This window comes from Sycon ciliatum, chromosome 3 (genome assembly GCF_964019385.1).
Source record: "Sycon ciliatum chromosome 3, ocSycCili1.1, whole genome shotgun sequence".
In the NCBI taxonomy this organism is placed as follows: domain Eukaryota; kingdom Metazoa; phylum Porifera; class Calcarea; order Leucosolenida; family Sycettidae; genus Sycon; species Sycon ciliatum.
Window position 1 is genome coordinate 38,809,278 of NC_088645.1, and position 24,167 is coordinate 38,833,444.

General features: G+C 49.4%; 2 protein-coding genes and 1 long non-coding RNA gene across 3 annotated transcripts; 2 read left to right on the forward strand and 1 right to left on the reverse strand.

The window, feature by feature from the left end:
* The first annotated feature begins 1,817 nt into the window (after positions 1 to 1,817).
* LOC135813077 (uncharacterized) lies at positions 1,818 to 3,792 on the forward strand. Its single transcript, XM_065326295.1, has 2 exons — positions 1,818 to 3,554; positions 3,775 to 3,792. The coding sequence occupies exons 1-2, from the start codon at positions 1,818 to 1,820 to the stop codon at positions 3,790 to 3,792; spliced, it is 1,755 nt and encodes a 584-aa protein (XP_065182367.1).
* Positions 3,793 to 6,898: 3,106 nt separating this feature from the next.
* Positions 6,899 to 8,466, forward strand: LOC135812750 (uncharacterized). The gene is made up of 2 exons (XR_010552950.1): positions 6,899 to 7,491; positions 8,084 to 8,466. It is a non-coding gene; the product is annotated as an uncharacterized LOC135812750 (long non-coding RNA).
* Positions 8,467 to 16,463: 7,997 nt separating this feature from the next.
* Positions 16,464 to 20,759, reverse strand: LOC135813078 (uncharacterized). The gene has a single exon (XM_065326296.1). It carries the CDS (start codon positions 20,757 to 20,759, stop codon positions 16,464 to 16,466), a length of 4,296 nt encoding a protein of 1,431 aa, XP_065182368.1.
* Between the last annotated feature and the right edge of the window lie 3,408 nt (positions 20,760 to 24,167).

A 24,167-nucleotide genomic window follows, 5' to 3' on the forward strand; every position in this document is an offset into this window, starting at 1 on the left:
ACATTCGTTATTGCTCTCGCTTTCATTGTTAAAATTCACACTTTTAAATTTCACTGCTGTTGTTCTTAGTGTTATTTCTCTAACTTAGATTTTCTATAATAGTTCAATTTTGGGATATTGTGATCACTTTATTGAAGTTTATTCCTTTCGTGTACATTGATGTTGTTTTGACAACAATAGAAGAAGAGGAAGACGTTTCTAGTGGCAGCGAGGTGCTGGATGAGGCAGCTGACGGCAACGAAGTGGCAAATGACAGCCCAGCGGAGTAATATTGCTGGAATTTTGTTTCTGTGTCACAGCGCCCAATTTAGTAAAAACGAGAAGCCTGCAGTGAGTAATATCGAGACTACAAGTTGGTGTCGCATCATCAGCGCTGCTCGAGAGAAGGACGACCATATCTGGGCTTTTCTCTGCCAACACAAGGGCTCAGGGAGGAGTAAATGGTGTCGCTGGTATCATGGAAAGTGCTACACCAATTGCACCCATGTGATAGCAATTGCAAACCTGGAGAAGACCAGTGCCTCTGATTTTGCTTTGCCTATACTTGCTGACAGTGATGTGCATGTAGTAGTGAACCCAGAGCTACATCCTAAGGCCAGTAAGCTGCCACCTACCAGGAGCTTAGTGGTTGATACGAACAACGAATGCCATACCGGTAATTATGAAAGCAGAGCACGGTGTAAACACAACACCGAGAACTGGTCCACCCAGAGTTTCCGGAAGGGAATGTTTTGTTGCAGGCAGCACTGGAGAGGGCAAGACGACAAGTAGCGAGGGCGAAACCAGCGCTGCTGGAGGTCCAAGCCAGAGCACCTGGCTGCTTTGCGGACAACATACTATACCATTAGCTGTGTATGTGTGTGTGCGCACGTATGTGTGTGTGCGCATTTCTGGGTGTGCGTGTGTGTGCGTGCGCGTGTTTGTGTGCGATCGTGCATGTGTGAGCGTGTTTGTGTGTGTGCGCGTGCATGTGTGTGTGCGCGTGTGCGTGTGCATGCACGTGCATGTGTGTGTGCGCGCGCGTGCCTGTGTGTGTGCATGTGTGTGTGCGTGCGTGCGTGCGTGCGTGCGTGCGTGCGTGTGTGTGTGTGTGTGTGTCACTGTGTGTGTGTGTGTGTGTGTGTGTGTGTGTGTGTGTGTGTGTGTGTGTGTGTGTGTGTGTGTGAGTTGATATATAGATGGCTGGACTGCAGGAAACGAAGTGGTTTGGCGGGGATTCCTTTAGTGTTGGTGATGCCACCGTGCTCGCGTCTGGTCGCCCTGTGCCTGCCGAAAATTTTCGTCGCTCCGAGGGAGTTGCACTGGTCCAACGACGTAGGGCTAAACAAGCGTTCGAGTGTGGAGGTTGCCAGTGAAAAGCTATCTCATCACGCATTGTCACAGCCCGGCTAAATTTCGGCAATGACAACTCTCCTTCTTGGATGACGGTGATGTCCTGTTACGCTCCAACGTTCAGGTCGGCTCAAATCGACAAGGACGAGTTCTTTGCTCAGCTTGAAGCTGCACTGGACGCTATCAATCTTCTGGATGATGTCATTGTCCTGGGTGACTTCAATGCACGTGTAGGTACTGGTCCACAGCAAATGGAGATGTGGTAGGGAGTACATGGATCGCATGGTGTGGGTGAAGTGAATGACGCTGGCCATAGCCTTCTTGCTTTCTTGGCCTGTCAACAGCTGACTGTCTGTAACACACTGTTTCCCAAGAAGCGCATCCACATGTACACCTGGCAACACCCTGGTTCACAGAGATGGCACTGCATAGACTACGTAATTGTTCGGCAGCGATATCGTAAACGTTGCATGGATTGTCAAGTGATGCGTACGGCAGAGTGTAGCACTGACCACCGCTTGATCCGCATGAAGTATCGATTACCTGATATTGCACAGCAGCGCTATCACCGTGACTCGCATTCCAGGCCTCGGAGATTTGCTGTTCATCGGTTTAACCGGTTGCCATTTATGAGTGAGGAGGAGGCTGAGGGTGTGTCTGCATTGCGGGCCGGGTACTGTGCTGGTCTTGAGTCTCGGCTGGCTGATACATATGATAGTGCCTCATCCGTGGACTGTAAGTGGAGTGCTGTGAAGTCGGCTGTCGTCGATGTGGCTGGGGAGGTGGTTGGTCGAGACAAGCGGCGTGTACCGGACTGGTTTCGTGATAGTGCCCCGACACTGGAGCCCCTACTAGCAACCCGTAATCGGCTATACGATCTGTGGCTCAGAACTGGCCATCAGAATGATCACAGGGCTTTCAAGGAGGCTCGTGGCCAGGCTCGGGCTGGTATACGGCGGGCAAAGACCACCTGGTTAATGGAAAAAGCGGCGGTGGTGCAGCGGGGACGTTTCAGCGGCAAATATGTGTGGTCTGCCATCCGAGATATGCAGCGCTGTTTTGGTGGGCTAAAGCCAATATCTGTACAGGCTATCCGCGACACTCGGGGAGACGTCTGTGGATCTGTGCAAGAGCAGAGGGACACATGGCACGGGCACTTCTCAGGTGTTTTGAATGTCTGCAGTACTTACGATGCAGAGGTATTCCAGCAAATCCCCCAGCGGGAGATCATGCACTCGCTAACGCAGCCACCGTCGGGAGAGGAGTTGACCCATGCCCTGAGACATCTGAAGAACGGCAAGGCTGGTGGCATGTCGCAGATCGTGCCTGAACTGTTGAAGGCTGGTGTGCCCGTCCTCCACCCACTCCTTCTGGACCTGCTTCAATCTGTCTGGTCGGAAGGTTACGTACCGCAGGACTGGCGTAATGCAGTGCTCATCCCCATACCTAAGAAGGGTGACCTTTCTCGCTGCGACAACTGGCGAGGAATTGCGTTGCTGGAGGTTGTGGGGAAGCTAGTTGCTAGGGTCGTGCAGAATCGGCTGCAAGTGCTCGCTGAGGATGAGCTACCGGAGTCGCAGTGTGGGTTCCGGCGAAACCGTGGTTGTGCTGATGCCATCTTCTCTGTCCGCCAACTGGTAGAGAAATCATATGAGCATAGATCGAAGCTGTTTTGCGTCTTTGTGGACCTCCCCAAAGCATACGACTCTGTGCCTCGTGAGGCTCTGTGGCAGGCATTGCTTCGGCTCGGTGTCCCCCCTCAGGCTGTGACTCTCGTGAAGTCGTTCCATACGGACATGTTGGCGTCTGTTCGTGTTGCTGGTGGCTGTACCGATCCGATCTCTGTACAAAATGGTTTACGGCAGGGGTGTGTCATGGCTCCTGTGCTGTTCAACCTGTATTTCGGATTGGTGATGGAGCGGTGGAGGTCTGTTCTCAGGGAGCGCGGCATCGAGTCTGGTGTGGATTTCAGCTTCTTGATTAATGGACAGTTGTTTCCCCGTGCAGCTGGGCGACGTCGACAGTCTCAGACTGGTCATGCTGATGATTTTGAGTTTGCCGATGACGCCGTCCTACTCGCAACAACTCGTGCTGCAGCCGACCTGTCCCTGTCCGCCTTCTGCGATGTGGCATCCAGCTTTGGCCTCACGGTCAGCATGACGAAGACTAAGCTACTGGTCGCGGGCTATGGAGTCGCTGCCGCTGATTGTTCCGATCTGGCAGTTGGCAATGAAAGGGTTGAAGCTGTTACCTCCTTCCCCTATCTTGGATCTGTTATAACTCCGGATTCGCGAGCTCATGCCGATGTCCACAGCCGCATTGCGAAGGGTGCCAGGGCCTTTGGCTGTCTTCGGCGGATTTTACATGATCAGAGCCTGAACCTGCCTACTCGACGGCATTTGTATGTGGTATGTGTTCTCACCACGGTTTTGTATGGCTCAGAGTGTTGGACCCCATTGAAGTCGGACTTGGACAGGCTGGACAGGTTCCATCACGCCAACCTACGGTCAATCCTTGGCATTTCGCGCGGCCGCCAGTGGGAGCAGCCCATTACATCGGAGCAACTACGCACACAGTGGGGTGACCCTATTCCACTGTCGTACATGGTACAGCGAAGACGCTTGGTGTGGCTTGGGCACCTAACTCGGCTTGATAACAATCGGTTACCCAAGCAGTTGCTCTTCGCTCATCTTCCACAAACCCGCCCGTTTTGCGGCCCCCGACATCGCTGGAAGGACGTTGTCCAGGCTGATCTGACTGTGGCCGGTGTGCACAATTGGTTCCAATCAGCCAACGATCGCGGAGAGTGGCGTGACATAGTGTCGGCAGCAGCGGGGGTGAAGGAGCCTGCCCCGAAGACGATTGTGTGCCACGTTTGCGGCCGCCTGTTTCGTCGGCGCGCCGACATGGCCCGGCACAAGTGCACAGCAGTCCGACAGCTCCCCGTATCACAGCAGCCTGGGTCGGTGCAGTGTCCTGCCTGCAGTAGATGGCTCCGGAGCAGGGGTGGGCTTGCAGTGCATAAGTGCCTAGGGAGTGACAACTGTGACGACCGACCGCCTTTTGATGCTCCTCCTGTTGCCGAGGTCCCGGTGTGTACTGCCTGCCAGCGTACTTTCAAGTCTACTGCTGGCCTCAAGCGCCATCGCTGTGGACCCCGCCCGAAGCGCCCTACAGTGACTGATCGCCAGCACTTTGAACATCATTGCCGAGTCTGTAGTCAACGCCAGTTTCGGAGGCGACAGGACCTGGAGCGCCATTTGAAGCACTGCCTACCTCTCCCCTAACCTCTCTGACAGTACCTCCCTTTGGGGAGCAGCGTGGCCATTTCTGGCAGCTGTCAATAGTAGTAGTAGTAGTAGTGTGTGTGTGTGTGTGTGTGTGTGTGTGTGTGTCCAGGAAAAGCAGCACTGTACCGCGTCCGTGCGCTGGCATACTGCTGCGTAGCTCTTCTAGAAGGTCTGCAAAGCATCGTTTGCAGTACGCATAAAAAAAAATGGAAAAAAAAATGAAAAATAGGGATTCACTGGCCAGAAAAAGTCACTTCAAACAGCTGTGTGGTGGATACCAGGCTAAAAATAGTGGCGGTCAATTCATCAGCCTTGCAAGCTGTTGAATGGTGTAATCCCAGCACAAGTTGCTATGTCTAACATAGCTGTTCGCTATCATCGCTTCCGCGATGGGCATGTCTGAGGTGAGGAGGTGAGGTGTGTGTGTGTGTGTGTGTGTGTGTGTGTGTGTGTGTGTGTGTGTGTGTGTGTGTGTGTGTGTGTGTGTGTGTGTGTGTGTGTGTGTGTGTGCGTGTGTGTGTGTGTGTGTGAAACGGGATTCACTGGCCAGAAAATGTCACTCCAAATAGCTGTATGGTGTAGACCAGGCTGAGTAGTGACGGTCAATTCTTCAGCCTTGCAAGCTGTTGAATGGTGTAATCCCAGCACAAGTTGCTATGGCTTCTGCCGTAGCATTGCTATCATCGCCTCCGGCGATGGGCGTCAAAGGTCAAAGGTCAAAGGTGTGTGAAACCCGACAGCATTGGTGTGATGTTGTCCGAAGAGACATCCATCACTTACATCTTGAAGGACATTGGTTCGACACTGCACAGCAGCGAGTAGAGTGGCGCACATCATTCAGAATTGCTTCACCACCACAGCCGGCCTCCCGTGATCGGATTCATTGTAGTATTTGTAACATTTCCTTTTCGAAGAGCGGCCTGCCACGCCACAAGTGTACTCAAGACTTGACAAGAGCGTTGCAAACCTGTAGCAGACCAGTCTGGCAGCAGCCAATGTACCGTATGGCTTTGCTGGTTTCGCAGTCATGGCAGACTGACATGGTCGGATTCGGCAGCTGGTTCATGTGTGTGTGTGTGTGTGTGCGCGCACACGTGCGCACGCCTGGGAGACTGCATAGTCGCATTCGGCAGCTGGTTCATGTGTGCGCGCGTGTTTGTGTGGATTCGGCAGCTGGTTCATGTGTGTGTGTGTGTGCGTGCGAGCGTGCATGCCTGGGAGACTGTATAGTTGGATTCGGCAGCTGGTTCGTGTGTGTGCGCGTGCCTGGGAGACTGCATGGTCGGATTCTTCAGCTGCTTCATGTGTGTGTGTGTGTGTGTGCGCGCGCACGCGTGTGGGTGCGCGCGCATGCATGTATGTACGTATGTGACATCATCTTTTATCGGTAGTTATCTGTGGATTACTATGTTCTGCGGTGGACTGCGACAGCACACATCATGTGCCAAGATGTGCACCTGGTGATTTGCAACTGTGTTATGTTGAGTTGAAAATGAGCAATAACAGATAGCTTTTGGTGCTGTATGAGTGTGTTAGGAAATCAATAGCCAATTCCAACCTCTTGCATTGGCCGTCAGGTTGGATAGGATCAGCGCGTGCATTTACAACAGTGGTGACGTACTTCCTATTGTACTACCGTAATGTCACATTAGCTTCAGTGTTCATATCATTAAAATACTTGAGTATTCTACGTATTCACTACTATTCAGTAATCGAGTGATTATTACTTTTGAAATCTACTTCACTCAACGATTCATTGCTCGCTTTTATCTACAAGTTCCAGTCCAGTATGATGAAGTCAAGAGGCGATTCATCCAGCCAAGTAGAGGAACTTGGGATACGAAATCCAAGAGAAATCATGAGGGTTTTCTCAGTTCGGCCATTCACGAATGTAATTGTTATTCTTCAACGCAAACTGAGTAATATTTGACCTTGAACAGGATGAAAAGAAGTTCATGCTCGGGGCAGTCGTCATTTGCTCCAGAAGGTTACTCACTACAGTCTACTACGCCTATCGTCCTAGGAAGCGGTGAACAAATATGTCGAGAGATATTTAGGACATTCTTGGAAGTCAGTTCTGAACGATTGCATTGTAACTACAAACAGTAGTTACTTTGCTGCATGCAGTACTGTTTGCATGCATGATCCCGATCCATAATTCTCAGCGGCAAAATAATTCGGACCTAGTTTTGTGCACTGGTTTCCACGTTATGTGCACTCGTGGTATCTGCTCATGGCTTCAAAAAACGAGAATCCGTTAAAGGGAAACTGAACGCCAAAAATAAGTATGGCTTATCCGAAGGGGAATTGGGCACTGATTCCGATGAGCTATGTCTCGAGCCGATCAGAGAAGAGGAACCGTGTCAAATTTCATAAATAACACCTTCCATATTTGGAAATTGGGCTTGATGACGTGCGTACTGCTTAGCTGTCACCATGCTGTGCATGCTCAGCAGTGTAATTGAATGGAAGAAAACAATTACTTTGGTGTTTTGCAGCTCTATTTCGTTCCCTGACGGTAACCAAATCTAGATGTAGGAATCTGTTGAGCAGGAGAGTGACACATGTCTTCCCGAAGGCTGTCCAGGCTGCAGTGGTGATGAAGAAGACACGATCATCACCCCGAGATCGATTGTAGCGAATTGGAAAACTCATGGTGAATTTGCTTCCACTCCAAGGCATTGTCGAGGTATGAAGGGTGCTTGTACTGCCTTCCAAAGTGAAGAGGAGATGAACATGGCTGTGCATAGCTGTTGTTCTATGCCAACTTACTTACCTACTCTTGCTGGTACCGTAGGCGTAGTGCTATATTGCGAATTTCGTGGACGAACAACTCTAGTCACTAGTGGCTAGTGAGCAACACTAACAGGTGAGATTTTTCAATTTGACAAAAATTGTTTTTGTTTGAGAACTGACAGTGGTAGTCATTAGACTCAGTAGGTGTCTCTCGGCTGCTTCTTTCCCTTCATCGGTAGGGTTGTGCTTGAAGTAAAAATAAATAGAAAATGTGGAACAAAAATCTGATCATGTAGTTCGAATTTCAACTTCAAAGTATGTGTACATCAAATCACAAAAATTTCAAGGTGGTGCTGTGCATTGAAAAAGACTGGGAGCTGGCAGCAATGGAAAGGGTAGAAACGAAACCAGTAATGTAGAGTATTCATAAGGTAGAGGGAGCTGAAAACGGGAGAAGAGTAGTGAGCATTTCAGTTCGAAGTAGTGTAAATAGACAGCATTGTGTTGTGAATATTGTGTGCATCTAATAATTGGCGGAGGGTAGTGATTAGGCAGAGCATTGTTACAGTACAAGGTACTTTGTGAGCAGATAGAAATCAATATCACAGCATGGTTTAGACAGGAACCCATAAATGGCACGAAATTGCTAATCCAAATACATGTATATTATCCCCGGAGTATGAGTAGTATTTTTTATTATGGTGTTCTCCTGTGTTTACATGCAGAGCCTTGACGTTGCTGGACGAGCGACAATATAAATTACATAAACATGTAGCTCATGATGTGGAATGACTGCCGTATCGCATTGCCAACGCAAACCCATCCTGTGTCAGTGCAGCCATCCAGCAACTTCAACTCCCCGGACCAGATGCCGCTGCAGCTGAACACCATGCCGATGGAAAGCCAGGAGTTGATAGCAAAGCATTCTGGTCTGCACAGTACAAGGCAAAGAACAATTATGAATTATAACGCATAGTAATCCTTCCCACACTTCTTTGTAAAAACAAACAAACAGTGCCATTATCACAACACTTGATCAAGCATCTTGATGGAGGTATTTTCCATTGTGCTGGCCTCGCATCTGCACCAGGAAGACCATGTACACTTACACGTATCTTGTGTGTGTTCGGGCGTGTGTGTTTGTGTATTCGTCTGTGCACACGTGTGTGTGTGTGTGCGTGGGTCCTACGCACATGTGTATGGGTAGGAGTGTGTGTGTGTGTGTCGGGGGAGGGGGAGGGGTACATGCACATGTGTATGGATGTGCGCACTGCACGCGCATGTCTGTGGGATGGGGGGGGGGGGTGCACGCACATGTGTACATGTGTGCGCGCACTGATACAGCATGTGTGTATGTGTTCGTTGAACACATGGTGTCCTCTTGATTCCATAAACTTTGTGATCATTGTGATTTCATGTGCTTTGAAGTTGAAATTCGCAATACATGTACTCAGGCTTGATTAGATTTATGTTCCACATGTTCTTATGGTTGATAAATATGGTGGTCACATGTTCTATTTATTTTATTTTACTTCAAGCACTTGTACTATTCAAGCACAACCCTACGAATGAAGGGAAAGAAGCCGCAAAGACACCTACTGAGTCAAATGACTGCCACTGTCAGTTCTCAAACAAAAACATTTTTTGTCAAATTGAAAAAACTCACCTGTTAGTGTTGCTCATTAGCCACTAGTGACTAGAGAGCTGTTCGTCCACGAAATTTGCAATATGCCACTACGGTATCAGCAAGAGTAGGTAAGTTGGCGTAGAACAACAGCTATGCACAGCCATGTTCATCTCCTCTTCACTTTGGAAGGCAGTACAAGCACCCTTCATACCTCGACATTGCCTTGGAGTGGAAGCAAATTCACCATGAGTTTTCCAATTCACTACAATCGATCTCGGGGTGATGATCGTGTCTTCTTCATCACCACTGCAGCCTGGACAGCCTTCGGGAAGACATGTGTCACTCTCCTGCTCAACAGATACCTACATCTAGATTTGGTTACCGTCAGGGAACAAAATAGAGCTGCAAAACACCAAAGTAATTGTTTTCTTCCATTCAATTACACTGCTGAGCATGCACAGCATGGTGACAGCTAAGCAGTACGCACGTCATCAAGCCCAATTTCCAAATATGGAAGGTGTTATTTATGAAATTTGACACGGTTCCTCTTCTCTGATCGGCTCGAGACATAGCTCATCGGAATCAGTGCCCAATTCCCCTTCGGATAAGCCATACTTATTTTTGGCGTTCAGTTTCCCTTTAAGGTGGCTGGGGCGGTACCACTTTTTTGGGAAAATTTTGACTTGATTTTTGAGTTTATCGGCAAGGCAGAGATGAAATTTGGAAATGTTTTCTGGTGAATCTCTGGAGAATAGCCTCCTCTAGCTTCCTATAGTTTTAGTTTTACTTTTTACGAAATTTGAAAACGTTTTATGAAAGGTTCGTGTTATTTTTTCACGGACCTTTCATAAAACTTTTTCAAATTTTGTCCAAAAGTAAAAATAAACCCATAGGAGGCTAGAGAAGGCTCTTCTCCAGAGATTCACCAGAATACATTTTCAAATTTCATCTCCACCCTGCCGATAAACTCGAAAATGCAGTCAAAAAGTGCACACCTGGCTTCTCTTGTCCATTCTATTAAGCTTGAGTTGTGCCCACCTCATCTCATGTGTTTTAATTGGTTCTTTTCTCTAAGAACTAGAAACTCGCTCTTACTCCCTAAGTGTAACTCATCCACTCTTTTGCGCTCCCCTCTCTTTATTGCTTATTCTGTTTGGCTCACTCTACCCAGAGAAGTTAAGGACCTGACCTCACTCCGCCTGTTTAAGATCCGTGCCGCCCCTTATTTACTACGACATACATAGCTCATTATCCACATGTCCTTTGCGTCTCTGTGTTTTTCACTGTTTTTATTTGACATTATCTTTCTTTACGGGGTTGTTGTTGCTGTTCGTTTTGCTACTCTTTCTTTTTCCCTCCCCTTATTTCTATTTATCGCCGTGGTTGGCAATCACCCACTCTCGTAACATTGGCCGGTGTTTCCGCCGAGTCTTGAGATGTTGTAATAAATAATAATAATAATAATAATAAAATGTGATCAAAATGACCCCTAAAAAGTTGTATCGCCCCAACTAGGCATCGGCGGCTCATGCTAGCATTATAACTAGCATTATATGGGTGTTTTGAAGAAGTAGCAGTGCTCGGCATGAGGTGGCATGTTTTTGGCTGGAGAAAGCATTATCAGTTCTATTTTGGTGCAATACAAGACTTTTTACATGTCTTTTCACATGACAAGAGGCTTGTACAGACAGTGTACCGACACTCTTGCGTCGCTCTTCTGACAGTTGCAGCAGGTACATGTATGATGTACATGTACATGTATCTGTCAAGTGTGGTCATGCATATACAACTACACTGCCTTATCTCAGTATGAGCCAATTGTGGATACATTTCTTTTCCATGTGCATATTTGCCCAAGATAGCTCGAAAATGTACATATCACTCTAGCATTATAGTGTGAATGGAGCATTATAACAGGCATTATGCCGTGAAATATCGAGCACTGCCAAAAGCATTGCACTGTGAAAAAACGATCATTAGCCGCCGATGCCTAGCCCCAGCCACCTTAACAAGCGCAAAAAATCAAGCGATAAAGGCGAAAATGGCCGATGCTGTCAGTGAGCAAAGTTGGATGTTTGGCGTCTTCTGTGACCTCGCTGGATCAGTTTCGAACTGTCCAACAAGTGGAAATCACTTCAGGATACCATCCTGAAGCGGTGTGCTGAAGAACGATTCCCTCTCTGGGTGCAACGGTCGATGCTAAAACGGCCGATTCTGAGATTTGGCTCACGGACTAGTACTAACGTACTTCTTTTTGAAGTACACAACATGTACTAGTGTCATGACCGGGGAGTTGGCCAGACATACTCTCAGGATTCTACAATTCCAGGTTCTTTACGGAAATATACCAGGAGTCCAGATACCCATTCCTCACCCTCACCACACAAGAAGACCAAAGCTTCACTCTAGGACCAAGTTCCAAGCAACCGAGAAGCAACAAGAACAACAACAACCTCTCGAAGCAAAGCATCGAGCTATATACTGCCATTATGTCCTAGCAGCGTGCAAGCTGAAGGAGCGAAGGGCTCGAGCAGCCAGCCAGCAAAGCATGAATAGTGATATGTTTCCCAACGCTATTCATAGACGAGACACATCGACGCCACGGCAAACACTTGACAAAGATACATGTAGGAGCAGACGGAATACAATACAGATAGCAAAACACGGACACGACACTAGTAGTGGTCAACAGTTCTGTTGCAGTCAATCCAGTGGACGGAGGTGTACACGACGCTTTGTACCAGGGAGTAGTAAAATACTACTCCCTGCTTTGTACCACAGATACCAAGCAGAAGTAAAACAAGCAGTGTAGTGACTATGCTGTGCGTGCGTGTACGTGTACATGTGACATAACTAGAGCAAAAATAGACTACAGTACAGTTCAGTATCCACTAGCAAGGCAGGGATACTAGTTGTTTGTGAGGTGGGCCTTGTATGAACCACAATCCTACACAGTTGCGTCAGGCATGCACTCTGATCAGGCCCTCGGTCATGTGAGTGATCTTTCCCTCGGTCGCGACGCCCTCGGGACTACGCCCCTTGGGCGTCGCGATCTCGGGCAAGATCACCAACAGACCTCGGGTAAGATCACAGTGTCTTGCCCTCGCAACTGTGTAGGATTGTGTATTTATTTTTGCTACTCGCCGCTACGGGTCCGTAAGTATTCTTTTGGAGACCGGCTGGCGCTGCCGCAGTGCAGCACAATCAACCACCTGTCCGTGGTGTGGCAGAAAAAAGGTCATAGATCACGACGATGATTCATGCCTTGTCACGTGTCAGGCAGGTACAGACCGTACAGTTCTACTGTACAGGAATGTAGGTGTTTTGCTGGTAGAAACGGTTGGCTGTCAAGTGTCAAAATGGATGGGTGGCATTCAGTGCATCTGTCAAGTCTGCGTCAAGTCAGTCACACGTAGTCATGCACGTCGCTTGAGACAACAACAATGTCAAGGGGTTGCACGCACAGCTATTACTACTACTAGTGATACTCAGCGAGGCTGGAACTTCCCCCTGTTCTTGCCCCACGCATGTGACAAGGCGGCACCAAGGGGAAATTCTTCCATACGACACTGCTGGTACTAACGTACTTCTGTTGTCAAGCACTAGTAGTAGTAGTAGTAGTAGTAGTAGTAGTAGTAGTAGTAGTATTAGTAGTAGTAGTCAACAGTTCTGTGGCAATCAATCCAGAGAGCCACGACTTCTTCTTCGTATTTTCAGAGAGGGATTCCTCTTCTTGGCGACGTATTTCGGAATCCAGGGTGAGTGGCTAACCGTGACGTTCACATCGTGCACACTGCACTTCCTAGCAGCTAATCTTAGGTGAGAATCCTTTTGTTTCAATCTTTGGTTGCTGTTTCTTGTCTTTGCTATTCAGCTCAGCCATGAGTGAGACTCAGAAACACACTAATTTTACCACGCAGCCTATGGGTGATAAAGAGGTTACTGATGTACCAGGAATCGGACGTGTTCTCGGAGAAAAGCTGAAGGCCAAAAATTACAAATTCGCCTATCAAGTCTATGGAATGTTCTTGGCGCACAACAAAATCTACGAACCATTTGCGACTTGGCTGCGCGACAGCTGCGGCGCGGAATCACCCCAGTCTCGTCCCTGTTTCAACGCTCTAAATCAGTATTCCAATAACTTCGCATGATGGGTCCAGCCGGCATTGGTCTGTGAGCAAGGGTCAGTTACCATTGTGATGACATTTCCAAGCTTTCTTCTCTGAAATGATTTACATTGTATCACTTGACCATTGTAAAGACAGAATGGGGGGGGGGGGGGGAGCCTGAACAACGTACTCGTTCTTTCTTCATCATTGTGATTGGAAACCCTCTTTCCAAGTCGTTTTCAGCATATTTTCCGATTCCTCCCTACTATACTTATTGATAGTTGTTCAGTTGCTGCAAATGCATGTACATACATGCACGTGTGTGCCCGTACGTGTCTATATATACATGTATGTGTGTCTGGGTGTGTATGTGTGTCTGGGTGTGTATGTGTGTCTAGGTGTGTATGTGTGTCTGGGTGTGTATGTGTGTTGGGGGGGGGGGGGGGTCTGGGTGTGTATGTGTGGCTGGGTGTGTATGTGTGTCTAGGTGTGTATGTGTGTCTGGGTGTGTATGTGTGTTGGGGGGGGGGGGGGGTCTGGGTGTGTATGTGTGGCTGGGTGTGTATGTGTGTCTAGGTGTGTCTAGGTGTGTCTGGGTGTGTATGTGTGTTGGGGGGTGGGGTCTGGGTGTGTATGTGTGGCTGGGTGTGTATGTGTGTCTAGGTGTGTCTGGGTGTGTATGTGTGTTGGGGGGTGGGGTCTGGGTGTGTATGTGTGTCTAGGTGTGTATGTGTGTCTGGGTGTGTATGTGTGTCGCGGGGGGGGGGGGGAGGGGGCCTGGGTGTGTATGTGTGTCTGGGTTTGTATGTGTGTCTGGGTGTGTGTCTGGGTGTGTGTCGGCCAACTAGTTCGGTTGGAGTGTATACGTATGCTGAATAGTGTTGGGTCTGTGGCCTACAGGCTCGGATGTTTGACGGTGTATTGTTGTACCTGCCACCTTTGTTCGTTTCTGGGACATGGTTTATATACCATACTAGCGCGATTAGTGCCCCTGGGGCATTATTTTTTCAATGTCCATCACAGATGGGACACTGTTCAAGAGAGGGTACTATTCAAGAGAAGGCACTATCTTTTTCAATGCTGGTTCATTTACACCTTCCAGAATTATAACAGAGAAGGCGAAGAAAACCAGAGCCTAAAGTTTACTGTGAACTATCACCACTCACACTAAGTCTTGTGGCAACTACTACCGTCACTGGGGCAGGAGTAACCACATATGGGTCCCGGGACGGATACTCTGATGCCACCAATCCTTTTTCTTCACCTCATCCTAACCCGATTTGCTGGAATGGTTTGAGCCCATAAGTGGGATCATTTCCACCCAGAATTTTGGGGATTTCACGGGATGTAGGGCTTGGAGAGTTCAATAACCCACTGACTCTTCTTTCCAAGATTCCTTTTGTGTACCGCTCCCCTCTCCTGCGGGCACGAACGTAGCCAGGTTTGGCAGTGAACAAGTACAACTAGTGCTATATACAGTGCCATGCCAGGAGTCCCGGCTTCCACGACCCTCCAGTCTGGACTGTGCAACATCGCACAGTGACGAATACTATACAGTGACGACTCGTAGCATCGCACCAATACTAACAGAAATTAACCCACATGCATGCACGCATACGCACAACAAAACTTCAAACCAACAAAACACACATACGCACACTTATCCAGACACACTCGTGCACATATGCACGCGCGCACACACACACACACACACACACACACACACACACACACACACACACATGTGCGTGCCCAACGCACAAAATACGGACACACATAAACCAAGGAAATAGAATACAAGGTAGTGAGGTTTGCCATAGTTTTTTTCACATTTTGTCTGATACATTTTGACGAGACTGTGCATCGAGCGACACCTTGGATAACATTAATCCAAGAGTTATGTAATAAGCCAGAAGAGATATCTCTTCACAAGTAGGCAAAGAAATGCATAGGTTCCCGGCAACAGCAATCGGGCGAGTCACAGCAATGTACGTATTGCAACTTAAATGTGACAGATACACAGTTGACCACCCATGCCTGGCAACTTCACCGGCAACTTCAAACGGGAACACACCGATACAACAGACACAGTTGACAACCCATGCCTCAAACCGGCGGGTCAACCACACAACATACCGCTGTTACAACACTGAGACAGTACAGCACACCACTGAGAGACAAATGCATTTGACCCTCCTTGGGGCCTCGTCACGCGGCACGAAACATTTCATGTCTGATGGGAGGGAGGGGGGGAAGAAAATACAGCCCTGATTCACCTTGACCAACTGGATGACAGAACGGATTATCTCGGCACGTTCAGGGGATAGCACAAACGGTTGCATATCCGCAACAGATGAATCAGCAGGATCATCCTTTCCAATCAAGTAATCGGGTACAGGAGATAATTCTGCAATATCAACATCTTTAGCAATTTGTACTGGGTAGTCAGAGTGATTCTCCAACACAACTACCGCACCGGACCTGCCAGGTCCAACCGTAACCACACTGGGGGTCACAGACACATCTGGAATCTTTAACAAGAATGAGTTCAGTGGAACAGCAACACAATCCACAGTCACAGATGCCTCTTGCACCAACTTGCACGGGACCAGCACGACATGGCCGGCAGGCAGAGTCAATTTACTACAAACAGTGACACGGGAATAGTACGTGCCCGGGTCTTCCTCAGAATTACTATCATTACTCCAAGAGTCAGATAGCGGTTCAGCGTCCGCCGCAACAATCGGACTGGGCTCTGATGGACCAACACTAGTAGCTTTCACGCCTAGCAGGACTGACAGATCATTAAAAGTAAGTGTGCCTTGAGCAATGTTCAATAATGCTCCATGGTCAAACAAGAAATCAGATCCCAATATCATATCACGGCGGATATCAGGAGACACTACACATGTATGCAAGAATGAACGCTCTCCGATGTGTGGTATCATCAAGTCTATGTGATGATTAGTTATATTGAAATAGAATAATGCAACGAAGGACTGAGAGAGGACGACTCGTCAGGAAACTACCAAGGAAAGACTGAACAGCAACAAGAGACATGCACTGTCGATTATGGGCACGGAGTACACACATGCATGCATAGTATGAGTAGTATGCTGTAAGGTTGTACGCACGTCCATGCAAGGAGATGCAGTACCATAATAAGAAACATGAGAGTGCAAATATGTACGATGTACACGGGTACACCACACGCCCCTTCTGAGATAAACAAGCGAAAAATCGGAGCTGTTTATCTCACATAAATGAGAAGGAGAAAACAGAAGTGACAGAAAAGAAAGTAAACACTAATGAAGCGTGATACCAATCCCAACTACTTGTAGCAAGAGTGTGAGGTACAGGTATGTAGAGTCAAGCATAGGACTTAGATGCTGTGGACGAAATGTTCAAACGCTCTGGTGCCTGGCGAGACCGTTGGCTACGACGAGGCTGCTGCACACAAGGCTGCTGCGGTGCTGCGGGCTCAGCTGGGGAGGTGTCTGCAGGCGGAGCGGGAGGGGCTACGGCAGGGGCAGGCTTGAGAAGGCGACGGTTGCGCCAGTAAACACGGCCGCTGGGTAACTTCACCATATAGTCCCGGTTGCGACCAATGGCGACGACCACGCCGGTGGTGCGCCAGAGTTTGGTGCGCAGATCTTGGATGTCAACCCGCATGCCAATGCGAAGTGGGGACAGTGATCTGGCAGACTCATCATAATGCTGTTCTTGGGTGGCAGACTGAGCGGCAGAGCGCTTGTCAACATCGGTGGCTTTGGCTTGCCAATCAGGAGCAAAGCTGAGATGATGAGCTGTCACAAAGGAGGACAATGGTCGACCAAACAGTGCTTGGGCTGGGCTCTGACCATTTTCTCGGGGGGTGTTGCGCCATTCTAACAATGCGCGTCTGAACTCATCGACGTCCAAGTTACCGTCGGACGTGGTCTTCAACACAAGTGATTTCATCGCTTTCACGGCGGCTTCGGCATGGCCATTAGATTGAGGATAATGAGGTGAAGACGTGGAGTGCTGAACTTGCCATCGGGTGCAAAATTCAGCAAAGCGACGCGATGAAAATTGCGGACCACCATCAGTGGTGAGGATGCTGGGGACACCGACGTCGGCGAACCAGCCACGGAACACACGGATCACATCGGCAGAAGATGCAGTGCGGCCGATCTTGGCAATGCAAGGCCAGCCAGTGTGACGGTCGACATAAACCAGGTATTCCCAACCTTGACAGGAAAATAAGTCGGCACTGGTTGACTGGAATGGCAGGGTGGGACGGCGGTCAGCGGTGACACGCATCGGTTCCTTACACTGAGACGGAGCGTGCAAGCGACACTGTTCGCAACTGCGAACGACTTGGGCGATGTCATTAGACAAGTGTGGCCAGTATACGACTTGTCGAGCTCGACGCTGTGTGCGGTTGAGGCCTTGGTGGGAGGCATGAAGATCCTGGAGCACACGTGGGCGGAGGGTACGCGGGACCACAACACGTTGGCCTTTCAGGACAAGATCACCGTCGACTGAAAGATGCTCGCGGATAGTGAAGTACGGTTTCACAGCTGAGTGGACGGCGCGCTGATCATCAGGGAAACCTTCACGAACGGCTTGGAGAAGGGCCTGATAGTCATCATCGGCACGGGCAGCGTCCAAGAGCTCGCAGTGCCGGAGGTCTGCAATTCGGCCATCCTCGTCCTGGCGGAGACATGCTCTGATGGCTGGTGCTGAGAGCGTTGAGCTTTCACCGAATTCTTCCTCACTGGTCGGCTTGTCGACCGGGTTACGGGACAGTGCATCAGCAAACGCATTCTCTTTGCCCTTGCGCCAGTGCGCGACGAGTTGAAACGACCGGAGCTTCAGTGCGAGGCGTAGCAGACGTGGATTTTCTATCTGATCCAGGGTGTACTTGTTCAGAATCGGGACCAATGAACGGTGGTCAGTGAACAAATCGAATCGGCTGCCGGACAGAAAGAGGGAGCACTTGTGGACAGCCCAAACCACAGCAAGTAACTCCAGTTCTATGACGGCATAACGTGTCTCTGCGTCGGTGAGAAAGCGGCTGCCACACTGCAGCATGCGCCACTGGTTATCTTGGCGTTGCCATAACACGAACCCAAGTCCGTTCAGGGCAGAGGCGTCGGTCTCTAGCCGAAGGTCGTCACCAGGACGGTAGTACGAGAGAGTCGGCGGCGATATCAGTTCAGACTTGGTGGCGTTGAAAGCCGCGGTGTGGACATCATCCCACACGAACTCATTCGTGGTCTTCAATAACGGACGTAGCGGAGCTGCGAGCTCGGATATCCGTGGGGTGAATTCTCCACACTGATTCACCAGACCGAGGAAGGAACGGAGGTCGGTACGATTGGTGGGTAGGTTGAAGTGCTGAAGAGCCGATGTCTTGTCAGCTGGCACGGTGTATCCGTTGGACGACACATGAAACCCACAGAATTCGACTTCAGGAGCGGCGAAGACAAACTTCTTTTGACTGAGAGTAATTCCGTGTTCGCGTGCACGGGTCAGGACGGCACGGACGTGAGCGACATGGTCCGAGAATGACTCATCGTGAACGAGGCCGTCGTCCACCACCTTGATGAGATGGGTCAAACGGTCGAAAGCTGCGTCGGTGCGGCGGTTGTACTCATCGCCGGCGGACACAAGACCTTGTGGATTCCGGCAGAATCGGTATCTACCCCACGGCGTGATGAACGTAGTGAGAGACTTGGCAGACTCAGACAGGGGCACCTGCCAATAGCCATGACGGGCGTCAAACTTGGTGAACCATCGGGCTGTGCCGATGCCAGAGAGAGCATCACGTGCGTTCTGCATGGGGTGGGTGGGACGCTTCACTTGTCGGTTGAGAGACTGAAGGTCCACAGTCAGACGTTTCTCACTAGAATTCTTCTTGTCGACTACAACAATGGGGTGGCACCAGTCGCACGGCTCTGACACTGTCTCGATGATGCCTTCCTCAACCATATTGTCGAGCTGGGTTTTCACCTGCTCACGGTAGGCATGTGCGATAGGACGAGCTGTGTAGACTCGGTGAGGTTTCGCATCATCTTCGAGAATGATGTCCATTGGCTTGCCACACATGGGTTTCAATGTCGTGTCGTCGAAGACGTCTGCGAACTCTCGCAGTAGGTCAGCACGGATCTGCGCCAGCTTGCTAGGGTCAGGTCTGTTCACGAGACCGGTCGTCACAACGGGAGCCGTTGGAGGTGGTGTGCTGCTGGTACAAACACGCGCAACTTGCTTGGGCCAGCCGTCTGGTAAGAGGCCTAAGGCGTATAGCGATTGGCGTGACAACAGGGGTTCACGCAGTCCACGGTACACATGGATGGTGCTATCATGCTTGAGCGAGCCAATGGTGAGGGTGGCAGAGATCTTGCCAGCTGAAACGAGACGTTCACCATTGGCAGCATGCACATTATCATGGTCTGTGGCCAGATTCTCCACAAAACCACCGAGATGCGCTAACTGATCGACGCCAATAGCGTCAATGTCACTTCCCGTATCGGGGATCCATTCCAGGGAGGTAGCGTCAGCTTCAGTGCACAATTGCGTGTCGACTGGCACCGTAGGAGATGCATCACACTGAGCGCGGCGGAGCTGTAGTCGTCCCAGCGTGCGCTGCGAGGACTGGTCAGCCGGTTTGCGGGATTTTCTGCACACCGCTTGGAAATGTCCAATAATCTTGCAGCCGCTACACTTTTTGCCATGTGCAGGACACTGCGACTTGCTGGCATGGGGAGTGCGACCACAATTCGGACATTGCGATGGCGTGGCGGACGCCTGTTGCTGTCGCGGGTTATTGCCGTGTTTTGACCGCTGATAATTTGTTTTCCGAGCAGCATTGACGGAGCTAGTGCCGGGGATACTGCTGCTCGTCCGAGAGGCTGCCTCCTCCGCTCGACACAATTTAATGACCTTCTCCAACGTTAGATCGGTAGTGGCAAGGAGCTTATGGCGTGTCTCCGTGTCGAGAATGCCAGTAACCAGGCGATCACGCATGGTCTCGTCGTACCTGGTACGCTGTCCCTGCTGGCATTGGCGGCATACTCGGCTTGAACAGAAATTGCAGAGTGCAGCTTCGCTGAAATCGCAGCAATTGTGGATCTCCCTGAGGGTAGTCAGGTACTGATCGAAGGACTCTCCATGCTGCTGTTGGCGGGCATAGAAGGCGATCCGGTCCAGCAGAGGGTTACGCTGGCCGCGAATGTATGCCTGTACAGCCTTGATGAGATCGTCGTCGTCGTGGTTGTCAGCCAGAGGAATTGTGCCCTCACGAAGAAATCTCCGGAGGTCCTCGTCCAGGCACTGACGAACCGTTGCCACTCTGGTGGCATTGTCCTGGGAATCCAGGTGCTGGCACCGGGCGTAGTCCCGCCAAAGACCTTCCCATGCGGCAAACTCTGCGAGAGAGGCAGAGGCAAGTAACATAGGGCGATCGACCGAAACTGGTCTCGCCGCAGGTACATGATCTCGTGCCGGTGGGGCTGGGGGTGGACGTTGCGGTGGTGGAGGTTGAGAAATGCTCCTCAAAGTTCGCTCCACGAGCTGTGTCAGGTGGTGCTCGCGGGTGGCGGCGGTCTCCATCTGCTGTCTCATGAGCTGGGTGAGGGCAGCAATGTCAGGGCTGAGTACTGGTGTGTCTGATTCCGCCATGCCGAAACGGAAATTTCAAATAATTATTTCACTATATTTGAGAGACGAAACGCCAGAGGTACAAGTACTAGCAAGACCCAGGACTGAGAAAGACTAATGGAAACTGCTACTAAAACAAGTTCACTGCGCCATGTGGTATCATCAAGTCTATGTGATGATTAGTTATATTGAAATAGAATAATGCAACGAAGGACTGAGAGAGGACGACTCGTCAGGAAACTACCAAGGAAAGACTGAACAGCAACAAGAGACATGCACTGTCGATTATGGGCACGGAGTACACACATGCATGCATAGTATGAGTAGTATGCTGTAAGGTTGTACGCACGTCCATGCAAGGAGATGCAGTACCATAATAAGAAACATGAGAGTGCAAATATGTACGATGTACACGGGTACACCACACGATGCAGCATACAATATCGACAGCACCCAGAACCTGGAGTACCTCACCATTAGCCGCACACAAACGGGGAGCAGCTTGCAAGGGCACATCACCATACGTGGACAAAAATGTTTGCTCATGCAACATAGAAACACAGGAACCAGAGTCAATTAACGCCGTTACACACTTGCCTTGAACATGGAGATCTAGCGTAGGGACTACAGACGATACACCGTCGATACGTACTGCATCTGATGGCTCCTCGTGAACGACTGGGAGTTGTCCCACACCACCAGTCGTACTGAGTTTCCCGAGCGCCAAGGGTTGTGTGGGCAATCTAGAGCAAAATGGCCAGGTTGTCCACAACCAAAACAAATCGGTGGTTCCACCTGACCACCACGACCATACGAATGTCCACGACCACTGCTACTACTATGAGGCTGATCAAATTCGAAACTTGCTCCTGCAGGAACCTGTGTTCGTGGAGCAACAATTTCCAAACAGTTGAGTCTCTTTTCGAGGTCTGTCAACCTGCGATCAAGTTTCTCGAGCGCTTGAGCTAGTTGATCACGCACTCCGGTGTCATTAGACTGGTGCAACTCTGATGCACTGGCATGTTCGTCAAACGGTATCTTGAACGGACGAGGTCGAGGGGACCTGGTCTTCTTTCTGCCTTTGGACTTGCCCATCTCGATATCTCACTATCAATGGCCCAAGCTACAAACATTTGTAGTTCAAAAAAACTTTTGAAAAATGTTGCAAAAAAATTGACCTACACAAAACATTCTGGTTACGTCACACGGACGAACACGTGCACAGGACATGACGTCAACAGTGTACAGTACTTGCTAAGTACGTATACACGCACTAGTACTCACGTGCGCAAAATATTTTTGTGAAAATGTAGCCCTTTCTACACCAAACAAAACTGTTACTCATGCACAGCGAACGATCAGTCAAGAAGTAAAGAATGGAAAACGAGACGAAGGATAGATTGATCAATACTAGTAAATTAGAACTTAGTCTGTGGGCTGGTCTCCCGAGTAGCTGGAACTGGTCTCAGACTCTCTGGAACTTGTCGACTCTGCAACTTGTCTCTCCTGCGGAGGCGTCTTCCCAGCCGAGGACAAAACCGACTATTTTTCCGCTGCCACCATTGTAACTCGTATACTCCAAAGCACATACTTGTAGTTACGTAAGTAGTTATCATTCGTTCATTGTCTCACAAGGAGAAGAAGAAGACCAAGGCAGTGCGAGTATGCGCACAGCAATCCATGCATTCCTACGGCGTACTATTTATGTCTCTACAAATTACGTGTCATAAAGTAGCCATGCTACACTAGGATTACACCATTCAACAGCTTGCAAGGCTGATGAATTGACCACCACTATTTTCAGCCTGGTATCCACCACAAAGCTGATTGAAGTGACTTTTTCTGGCCAGTGAATCCCTATTTTTCATTTTTCCCTTTTTCCATTTACACACACACACACACACAACAGTATTAAAAACTGTAACATCACACTTTCACCACTTGGCAGAGGACTCCGGCCAACGTCCGTCCTCTCTAAAACACTCCACCGTGACGGTAGAAGCTATCACGCACGATATCGGTGCGGCCAAACTCAAACGGGTGGTACTTGTCCATGGAGTCACGAATCTTCCAACCATACTCCTGTGTATAGGTCACACACACACACACACACACACACACACACACACACACACACACACACACACACACACACACACACCTCAGACCTCAGACCTGCCCATCGCGGAAGCGATGATAGCGAACAGCTATGTTAGACATAGCAACTTGTGCTGGGATTACACCATTCAACAGCTTGCAAGGCTGATGAATTGACCGCCACTATTTTTAGCCTGGTATCCACCACACAGCTGTTTGAAGTGACTTTTTCTGGCCAGTGAATCCCTATTTTTCATTTTTTCATTCATTTTCTACACACACACACCACACCACATACTCCGGCATACACTGGCTGTTGGTAACCACCCAGGAGAATGAAAGAAAAGTCAGGAAGAGTCCGAGAAAGAGAAGAAAGACGTGTGCGACCATAATCGTCGGGAATTGAACCCGCAACCTCTCGATTGGAAATCGACTGCACATACCACCAGTGCACCATATGGGACACACACACACACACACACACACATGTGCGTGCCCAACGCACAAAATGGGAACACACATAAACCAAGGAAATAGAATACAAGGTAGTGGGGTTTGCCATAGTTTTTTTCACATTTTGTCTGATACATTTTGACGAGACTGTGCATCGAGCGATACCGTGGAGGACAATAAGCCAAGAATTATGTAATAAGCCAGAAGAGATATCTCTTCACAAGTAGGCAAAGAAATGCATAGATGCCCGGCAACAGCAATCGGGCGAGTCACAGCAATGTACGTATTGGAACTTCAATGAGACAGACAAACAGTTGACCACCCATGCCTGGCAACTTCAAACAGGCGGGTCAAGCACATGGTGGCCCGGCAACTTCAAACGGGAACACACCGATACGACAGACACAGTTGACCACCCATGTCTCAAACCGGCGGGTCAACCATATGGTGGCCCGGCAACTTCAAACGGGAACACACCGATTCAACAGACACAGTTGACCACCCGTGCCCCAAACCGGCGGGTCAACCACATGGTGGCCACTCAACTTTAAACGGGAACACATGGATATAACAGACACACTTGACCACCCATGCTTCAAACCGGCGGGTCAACCACACAACAACAGTACAGCTGTAATAACACTGAGACAGTACAGCACACCACTGAGAGGCAAATGCATTTGACCCTCCCTAAAAACAGTATTCACGACCAAGCATTTCTCACGGCATCGCTCAGTAGCCTAATATGTCCTTACAAGTAACCATGGCGATCCCCTCCGTGATACAAACAGGGCAACAACAAAAGGACTGCACAAGACATGAACTGCACTACACTGCACAACATTACACTGTCCCCGGGGAAAATTGCGGAAAAAAAAT